The sequence below is a fragment of the Dysidea avara genome, chromosome 11, assembly GCF_963678975.1.
Source record: "Dysidea avara chromosome 11, odDysAvar1.4, whole genome shotgun sequence".
Classification (NCBI taxonomy): domain Eukaryota; kingdom Metazoa; phylum Porifera; class Demospongiae; order Dictyoceratida; family Dysideidae; genus Dysidea; species Dysidea avara.
Genome location: NC_089282.1, coordinates 2,051,502 through 2,061,049, shown reverse-complemented (window position 1 = coordinate 2,061,049; position 9,548 = coordinate 2,051,502). Strand labels below are relative to the sequence as shown.

Genomic DNA, 9,548 nt, shown 5'->3' with positions numbered 1-9,548 from the left:
TAGTTAACTGGAAGAATAATATGCCCACAGGAGCACACGATTGGCTTTAAAATGTTATTATTTTTAAAGGATATGTGAAAATTCCTGGATAAAAATCTGCCTATGTATCTTTATGCAAGCTTATGCTGACTGTTCTGACTTGCTTTACCACCGATGGAGTTGCACTGTACTATATTATCTATACATGCCTTGAATTTAGAGCTTTCTTTTATCTGTTTTATAAATTTCACTATAAATACCAAAACGTTATCTGGTTCATGCAGATATGTGCGTGCGTGCATGCGTAGTGTGTTCTATGTAATGCACATATAGTATGTTGTGTAATTATCTTGACACTTAATAATCCATAAAATCACATAAGGATATATTGTGTACTATTTTAGATCATGTGAGATCAGTCACAGACGATGTCACTATTCTTCCCTTAACATGAGATGGTGATTTGCCAATTTTTCTTTTCCTCTTCATTACATCCATGGCACTAACTGCAGTATCTGCATCCTTGTTCTGTTTAGTGCCCACTACAGTGTAAAACAAAACACATGACTACTGCAAACCTTTAGTGACTAGCATGTATACATGGAGCTGAAAATACAAAAATCTTGCTGCATGTATTAGTCGAAACTTTAGTATGTGAATGGAGGACAGTCAAGGAATTGCTGTGTTCCATGCAATAAAATTTGGCAAATTGCTGTAGGAAGTATGCTGTACAGCTACATATAATTAAGTATCATGCCTGGCCACACAACTACTGTAAGAGGTGTTGGACACTCACAATAGGTTCGAGACCATGTCCATTAACAATCTCGGTTGATTAATTGTGGTCAAGTATGGAGACCAAACCTCTCGATCTATTTATTCGATCACGATGACCACACACCCTTATTATTGGTCTAGACTAGCACAGCGAAAACATGAAATAGTGACCAACCCCTTAATTGGTAGAGTCCAACTCAAGATACTCTAATACAGCACTCACCCTAATAGAACAGTCACAGGTGCATAGCTGTACACCAAACAAATATATTAATTTAAGGGATCCAAATAAAATGTAGTGAAACAAGAGATGATGATGGCATTACAGTATAGCTCAGTGGGAAAAGGCCTACTTTGGGCATTGAACAAAATAACTGTTATAACATGCTAATGTAGGGATTTTCTCACAGAGCTATGTTGCCATAGCATCATTCATCTTTTGTTTTACTACTTTTTATCGCTTAAATCCCTACTTCATTTTAAAATTAATACTTAATACAGCCTCCACCATGTACATGGCAGCATTCTTATAAATCTACATTGAACCTGTCTGAGTAGCCACCTGCAAATAAAGGTAACTGGCTTAGACAGCTCTATTACATCACTGTTTGATTTACTGTAGCCTACTTGTTGCTAGGTTATGACCTCCAAATGTGGGATAAGAAGGGGAAAATCCCACTGGTAGTAGTGGTTTCCGTAACAATAAATCTAACTGGTCCTTAAGTTGACTGATCCGAGCTTGTTGTTTGCGTTGTTCCAATGTGGACCCTTCATCCTTCATACTGGCAAATCAGATAGTCAAGGAAACAGACATGATAATTCATGTGTAGTGTGTGTGTGTGTGTGTGTGTGTGTGTGTGTGTGTGTGTGTGTGTGTGTGTGTGTGTGTGTGTGTGTGTGTGTGTGTGTGTGTGTGTGTGTGTGTGTGTGTGTGTGTGTGTGTGTGTGTGTGTGTGTGTATTACAGAACACACATGTAGTATATGTTTGTATACATAAATTTATGTACTATGCAGGTAATTGGTGGCCTCAATTAGGATACAGTGACTCGTCAAGAATAAGGTCCATTGCCTTTGCTGATGAGCGAAACCAATCATTGTGTTTCTTGGACTTGGTTGACCTGACACATGAAATAGACAGGCAATATGACACACGGATAACTGACAGGTGCGCAAGTGCACAAATACCAGGCAGGGATTTTTCTAGAAAATAAATTCAGGGGGGGCAATTCGAGTTTTTCAGAAATTGAAGGGGGGCAGAGCTTAAATTAGGCTAAATTTGTTTTATTGTAGCTAGCTAGCCATCGACTAAATTTTATGATTTATAATTGTTTCATCATTGGGCTGGTTGAGGCAGAGTTCAGGGGTGGGCAAAATCATTTTCAGGGGGGGGGGGGGGAGAAATTCCCCCTTTGCCCCCCCCCCACCCCTTAGAAAAATCCCTGCCAGGGACTTCAGAGTAAAAGTAACAGTGGTAAGGCTTAGTCAACTTTGGCAGCTATATCTAGATTGTCTGGGCAAGGATAAATTTGAAAGTTTAGCAAGTTGGGATGCTATCTGGAGGTAATTTTGAGCTGTAATACTATCTGAAATATATTAAAGAGATCAACCAAATATCACCCTTCAACTTTTAAACACTTGAGTTTACTAATAAAGATCCTAGGAATGTTTACAAAATAGCTACAAAGAGACACATGTCAAAGCTGTCTATAGAATAATAATTATTTTTAGGTACCAAAGTTTACATGAAGCTGCTATAAGTGAAAGACCGCTAAGATCTGTATTTTTAACAGTTTTGCTAAAAAAACAAATGCTAAGAACTGCCTGTTTGTTATATATAGATTTGAGTTTATCAATTTAGTTGAAATTTTTTTTTTTAAATCCAAGGCTCTGGCCTCACTGGCCTATTCTGACACTCTTAGCAAACATGTAGTACATGCAGTAACAAAATGTTGACACTCAACAATGATACAGCATTGCTCACTTGTGTTCTTCTTTATCTATTGATCTAGCTAGTCTCACTCTGTCCTGCATCCTTTGATAGTAAGTCATTTCTACTGGAAACAATGGCAACTCCTCATCTGCAAACAATGAAAACCATACATAGTTTGATTGTACAGTATTGTTGTTTTACATTCACGCACACGCACGCACGTACGTATGCACACACACAAACACACACACACGGCACGCACACACACACACTTCTTGACTGCCTGTCCCAGATTCTTCTTTGATCCAGCCCCCTACCCCCATGTAAGACACCCACCCACCTAGCCAAGGGATGCTGATGCTGGGTAACTAAATTACAGGCGATTTACTTAGGCCAGATAACTGAATGAAGTCTAAAGGAGGGTGGATGGGTTACTGACAATAGCAGGGACCTGAGTCTCTTCTTAGATGCAATGTACACAATAACCCTGTTGTTCGCTCGTGAGGCTAATTTCAATGGCACACCGACCCTGCCTGGTCTCCACCACATGGTCAGGGCCAGGGCTGCTACCATTAGCCACAGTGGTATAATACCAAACCCACCACGGTGGCATGGGCACATATACACAGACACACACACAGAGACACACACGTACGCACACACACACACACACACACACACACTACACCCACACACTACACACCCACACACGCGCACACACACAAACACATGCACGTAAAATGTACACAGAGACTCCAGTCACGGATACTGATGGTAGATATATGTAGGCAGGTATACATTGAAAAATATGAAGTGTAACTAAGGAACTATACTGACAGTATTAACCTTTGTTGAGTGTTCTACAGATGTTACGATATGACCTGACGTCTTCTGGTCCAATTAACACAACACTGAGTCCTTCTCTCTTAGCTCTTGCAGTCCGGCCACTCCTGTGTACGTATAGCTATGGGAGGTGGGGTGAGCACAACATGTGACAAACACAATATATCAACATGACACACTTCAGTATCTTTTGGCACTTGATAGTGGATCACATGCTCCACGGCAGGTATGTCCAGTCCTCGTGCTGCCACGTCAGTTGCCAACAAGACTGCCTCACTGCCAGCTACAAACCTGTCATGCAGGAAATTCGTTCCCACAATACAACTTATACACAGGTAGTAAGATGTTGTCTGAGAGGGATGCAATTAATCGGAAAATTTTAATTCTTTCCTACACTTAAAGGGTCAATCCATAAATTTGTATACTATAAGTTTTGGGCTGTCCACAAACCTTAAATAAACAACAACAGACCTACAGTACATATATCATCTGTCTGTTGAACCTCTTTATAATGGACACTTTGGAACCAATGATTTTCTTTTGTCATTTTTGGAGGCAAACATTTATCAAGCTAGACCTGTTGGGACCAAAATTTTTCATCCTTATTATGGAGGCTTTCTTTCTATTCAGGCCTTAATTCAGACAAAGGTAGGGTAATTGTACTGAACTCACCTGTCAAGATTCTTCAGTCTTTGTCTCTGCTGCATGCCGGCATGAAGGCAGTGAGTGTCTAACTGTAGTAATTTCAAGATGGAGGAAAGTCGTCTCAGAGCATCGATTGTGTTGAGGAAGACAAGTGTACGGCCAGGATAGGTGGATAAGAAGTAGTACAAGTACATGTCCTGGAATATGGAAAGAATATACCACTAATATGCTGGCCTGGAGACCCACAATCACTATAACAGAATAGAAGTGCTAGGTGCCGACTACTAATGAGGAATGAACATAAATGTGCAAAGTTCCCTTTAGTATAAAATCAGCACTTCACAAAGTTCACGGAGATCATGCTGGCTACACACCTTCTCTTCACTAGTACAGTTGATCCTAGCCTCAGTGAGGGTGTGTACTGTGACCTGACGACTTGTGAGGTCAACAATTGTAGCATCATCAGCTAATCCCACCAATGACATCAACTCTCCTACAATGGGAGGAAATTATAACACTGCAACCACTGTATCATTGACAAGGCTACACACAGAACAGACTCACAATACACATGGCCAGACCCCAGCAAAATAAAGTAGAGCAGTAATACTATCAATTTGCTACCAACATCAAAGTCAATTTGTTATTTATATATATTCTTTTTACCACATCAAAATTTTTTTGAGCAAAGTAGAGCAGTGCTGCACCACTCTTAAGGCACAAACACATGCACACGCACACAAACACATACACACACACCACACACACACACTACACATGCACAAACACACTACACTTACATACACAGACAGATGGCTCAACACAGACTAATAGATGGATGGGACGGACAGACAGACAGACAGACAGACGTATACATGCCTAATCCTTGCTCCTGGTGGCTACTCTTTTTGCTTCTTTTCCTTCTCTTCTTTGGAAGTGTCAGAGTTGCTGAGAATACAAGTTTCTGTCTCCTCTGACCATCATTCAGTGGCTGTCCATTAATCTTGTGTAGGATGTCTCGTAGTTCGGCAAAATGACCTCGCTCCACCATGCGATCTGCTTCATCAAGAACAAGAAACTGAAGTTGTTCAAAGTGACTGAGATGAGGGTTACCCTGCAATGTAGCAACAGGAGGTACACAATTCAATACAAGTTTACAGGTACAATACAGTGAAACTTAATCTGTTCTGGCTGGCTTTGGACCAAAATGTTAAGCAGATAGCTGCTTTAGGGAAGTGACTTTGTACACAAATGAAACAATTAGGATTATTACAATGGCCAGTGTAGACAGGTGAACTCAATATCTAGTGACCTGATTAGACAGATTTCAATGTATAATTGTACACTGGAACCTGTTAATGTGGACACTTGAGGACACCTACATAATCCAGACACTTAGTGAAGGCCCCAAAGTATCCCTTAGTAATCAGGACATTTAAAGTACAGTGAAACTTGTCTATTCCAGTCATCATAAGGGCAAAATTTTCTGACCTCATTAAGGAGGTTGCTGTACTAAGCAAGTCACTTTGTACACAGTTGACACATGTTGGGATTTTCACAATGGCCAGTTTAGACAGGTGACCTCTTTATGCAGTGACCTGATTAGACAGGTTTCACTGTACTCACATAACATAAGGTTCTATGTATAGCAAACATTTATATGACAAAAACGATATTGTTGCATATACGTATATATGAGAGCCAATTTCTACACCTTACTTGATTTGTGTTAGAATATCAACTCATGAAGTTATCCATGTAGTATGCATATAGTTTTACATATACATAGCATAGTTACATTTCAGTTAAATTAACGTACTGCTGCTTTATTGCACCACAAAGGGTGCTTTATTCGTACAATAAAGCATTCTTTGTGGGCAATAAAGCACAGTTACCCATGTGCTTTAGTGCAGACTAATAGCCTGCAGTGCTCATGCCAGTACGACTAATCACCCAAGCCGGTGAAGGTTGATAGCCCTCGCCACGCTGAGTGGTCAGTCACCCCAGCCAATACGAGTTCTACTGCCCTAAATGCTTCAATGATGGGTGGGAGAACGAAATGTTGCTGTTACGTTTGTTAATGTAAACGGATAATTCCTGGAGATATCATGGAAATATTTCACCATATGTCACAATAGAATCGATTGTAGGTTGTGGCCAAAACCTGCCAAAATACACAATGAATGTCTACCATGCCAAACTATGGTGAACTATGCGTGCGCTACTTTGTTAAACTAGTTTGTGTGCATTCAGGCTACTAATAATTCATGCAACACGTGTTAATTATGAATCCTAGTGTTTGGTGAAGCTACATGACTAGAATAAATAATTTAGAGGATTGCCTTGCTTGTGCTATATGAAAAACAAAGCACTCAGCGCTTGGCCTCGATGCTAATAAAGCACTTGGCTTTGCCTCGTGCTTTATTTTGCATATAGCACTTGCGGCTATGCTTTACCATATACCTAAAAAGCATACACACACACATAACAGACAATTCATACCATTTCTATCATATTCCACAACCTACCAGGTGTGGCGACCACAATTTGAGGATGTTGTTTAAGCAATCTCTCCTGTTTCTGATCTGCCATACCACCCACCACAGCACACACCTGTAATACCACAATCAAGTTGTGAATTAGAACAAGTTGACAAAATGTGCTGATGTTTTTAATAGAGCTGAAACTACGGATCATGATTTTTTTTTACTATTTGAGTACTCTCTAGAGAAACAATCAAGTACTCATGAATCTAGCTATCTGTAGTCATACCCACTTGACATGTTTTGTACCAACCTTAAACAGTTTACAGCTTTTCAAGTAACAACAATGATACACACACTCTATTAAAGTACTGATATTAGTGTCCCTGACAAAAAAAAAGCTAATTAAAACTCTACAGCCTTCATTGTGTCACTCCCTGACGACAAATACATCATGTGAGCTAGGTCACGTGATTTTAACGAGCACTCGAGTACCAATTTTACTATCTGAGTACCAAATCCTTAATGAGTACTCTCTGAGTATTAGTATTTGTTTCAGCTCTAGTTTTTAAACAGGTAGCTACATTAGGTATGTACACATTTACTTCTTTGGCTGGTTTAGACACAAAGGTGACCTTATTACACAGGTGACCTTATTACACAGGTGACCTTATTACACAGGTGACCTTATTACATGTGCAAGATTCAGCTCTACAAGGATTAAGGATCTTTCTTCTAGCAGATGGCTCCATAGTACTATACCTTAATTTTGGTGTACTTGCAGACAGCAGAAATGTGATCTGTCACTTGAAGAGCTAGCTCTCTGGTTGGTGTGACAATTAATGCACCGAGCCCCTCCCCCTTTTCTTTTTGTAACATGACATCCTCCAGATCAACTATCTTATCATCACCATCATCCCCAGTAGATATATTATTAGGCTGTTGTAACATCTGCTGAAAGGCTTCCTGTGGAATATCGTCTTCAAAGTGCACACACCCTAACTGCTTGGAGCCTCTCCTGTGTTTAACAACTGTTAGTCTCTTCTCAAACTTTCTCCTTCTAGCATCATGTGATCTTGATGCTAGCTTGATTCTCTTAGTGGGTGGGGCTGCTGGCTCTGTGGTGATGTCATTGCTGCAAGAGTTGGTGGTGGGAGTAATTTGCCGCTGGGATAGGATGTGGTGTATAATTGGCAGGCCAAACGCAAGTGTTTTCCCTGATCCCTGCAGTTACAAAATGATTAATTTCATACATGTACAAATTATCATAAGGCAAGATATTTTTACATATATTTGTCGATTTTGCAATGGCTTATCCACAAAATTCAAATATTGTATAGCCCATGTACATCAATGTCTCAACCATGAAAAATTGTTCAGCGCAATCCACAAAAATTTGATACCATAAAAATTTCTTGCCCAATGGTATTGTGTACTACTACACACACTACACCAATATCACACAGTATGGTAATATCATGAAAGTCTGCACAGGGACCATGAAAGTCTGTACCTTTTTTACAAAAAAAAAACAACCAGAAACTTGCCCTACAATATACTCATGGCTCCTTGGCAATAATATTATAGTCTAGCCCAAGAGTGACCCAAAACACTTCCAAAATATTACTCTGAATTTAAAATATTGTTCATTTAGTGAAAATTTCTACTGGCTCTCACTGACTGACTATCTAACAGCCTGATGCATTTAGATAAGCGTAACTTAAGGTAAAGGCTATGAGCTCCTTTTTGTCACTGTTAGACATTGCTCCAGTATGACAAGTACCTTTCGGAAGACTGCAGTATGTACAATGCTGGACTTAACCTTTGTACTCCTTTGTGTCCCAGTTCTTTTTCTGATAGCACAAGGATTCAATTTGTGGTAGCACACTAACGGCTATCACACAAGAATAAAACAAAAACCATCTGTAATTTTCGTACCACAGTTTCAACAGTCAAAGTAAAGAGGCTAGCTTCACTTATTATTTCCTATGCACTTATACCCTCATCCATCTGGAGCCATTCTTACCTTTAACATGGTGTTATAGAAGTTCACTAGTACGATGAATTATGTTACATAAAAAGTTAACAAACAAGTGTATGGAAAAATTAGGAATTCTACAAGCTAGCAGGGATCATCAAGGGGATCATCACCTAGAGTGCAAAGTTAATTCTTACTTTAGAAGCACTTTTATTGTAGTGATCCCTACTAGCAACAGTTCTAGTAGTTGAAGGGAAAGCCTGGAATATACAGCAGAGTAATTTTGTGTCACTAGCAAAAATATAGAAAAATTGTCCTGCTTATGCCTGTACTACCATTCTTCTGTCGTCACCTCTGCTTAATGTCCTATTAAGGAACCCTGTTGTATAATAATACACAATAAACAAAGTGTATTTCACTTCTCCTGTGCAGAAGAACGGCTACCTTTAGCCAAGAACAGGAGGTTAATAAAAAATCAATCAATTAGTAACTCTTACCACTCACTCACTCTCTACTCCCCTCTGCTCACTCACTCTACTCACTCCACTCACTCACAAACTACAAGCTTACAGTTTCTGCAGCTCCTATCACGTCATTTCCTCGCAGCACTGCTGGGATAGCTTTTAGCTGTATTTCAGTGGGTGCAGTAAAGCCTTGTTCCAGTAAAGCTCTCAGCACTGGCTCGTCCTCGCACACGTTGTTCCACCGTTCCATTCGATTGTGGGAATAAAATTAAATAATAAGGTAAATGCGGGTATTTCCGGACAGCGCACAATTCCGGACACTTCGTGTATAGCACCCAAGAATGAATCAACTAGAACACACTTTTCGATTTTTATAATCCCTATAAGAATAGTTATTCACAGCAGAAATTTCAAGGCAATCCGTTGTTTCGTTCCTCGGCTAGCTTGA

At 39.8% G+C, this 9,548-nt stretch overlaps 1 protein-coding gene across 1 annotated transcript; it reads right to left on the bottom strand.

Moving 5' to 3' along the window:
- Positions 1 to 316: 316 nt before the first annotated feature.
- On the bottom strand, positions 317 to 9,352 carry LOC136238249 (ATP-dependent RNA helicase DDX24-like). Its single transcript, XM_066028608.1, has 12 exons — positions 9,207 to 9,352; positions 7,421 to 7,882; positions 6,678 to 6,788; positions 5,055 to 5,289; positions 4,550 to 4,668; positions 4,203 to 4,372; positions 3,710 to 3,821; positions 3,534 to 3,651; positions 2,739 to 2,835; positions 1,798 to 1,875; positions 1,384 to 1,538; positions 317 to 521 (listed from the first exon to the last, which is right to left on the bottom strand). The coding sequence occupies exons 1-12, from the start codon at positions 9,348 to 9,350 to the stop codon at positions 385 to 387; spliced, it is 1,938 nt and encodes a 645-aa protein (XP_065884680.1). The 5' UTR covers positions 9,351 to 9,352; the 3' UTR covers positions 317 to 384.
- Between the last annotated feature and the right edge of the window lie 196 nt (positions 9,353 to 9,548).

Excerpts from the sequence above, each read along its gene's own strand:
- LOC136238249 (XM_066028608.1), bottom strand. The coding sequence starts at position 9,350 with ATGGAACGGTGGAACAACGTGTGCGAGGACGAGCCAGTGCTGAGAGCT. Across the intron at positions 5,290-6,677 it reads TGTGGAATATGATAGAAATG|GGTAACCCTCATCTCAGTCA; the intron begins GTATGAATTGTC and ends GCTACATTGCAG. Across the intron at positions 4,669-5,054 it reads CCACCAGGAGCAAGGATTAG|GAGAGTTGATGTCATTGGTG; the intron begins GCATGTATACGT and ends CTCCCATTGTAG.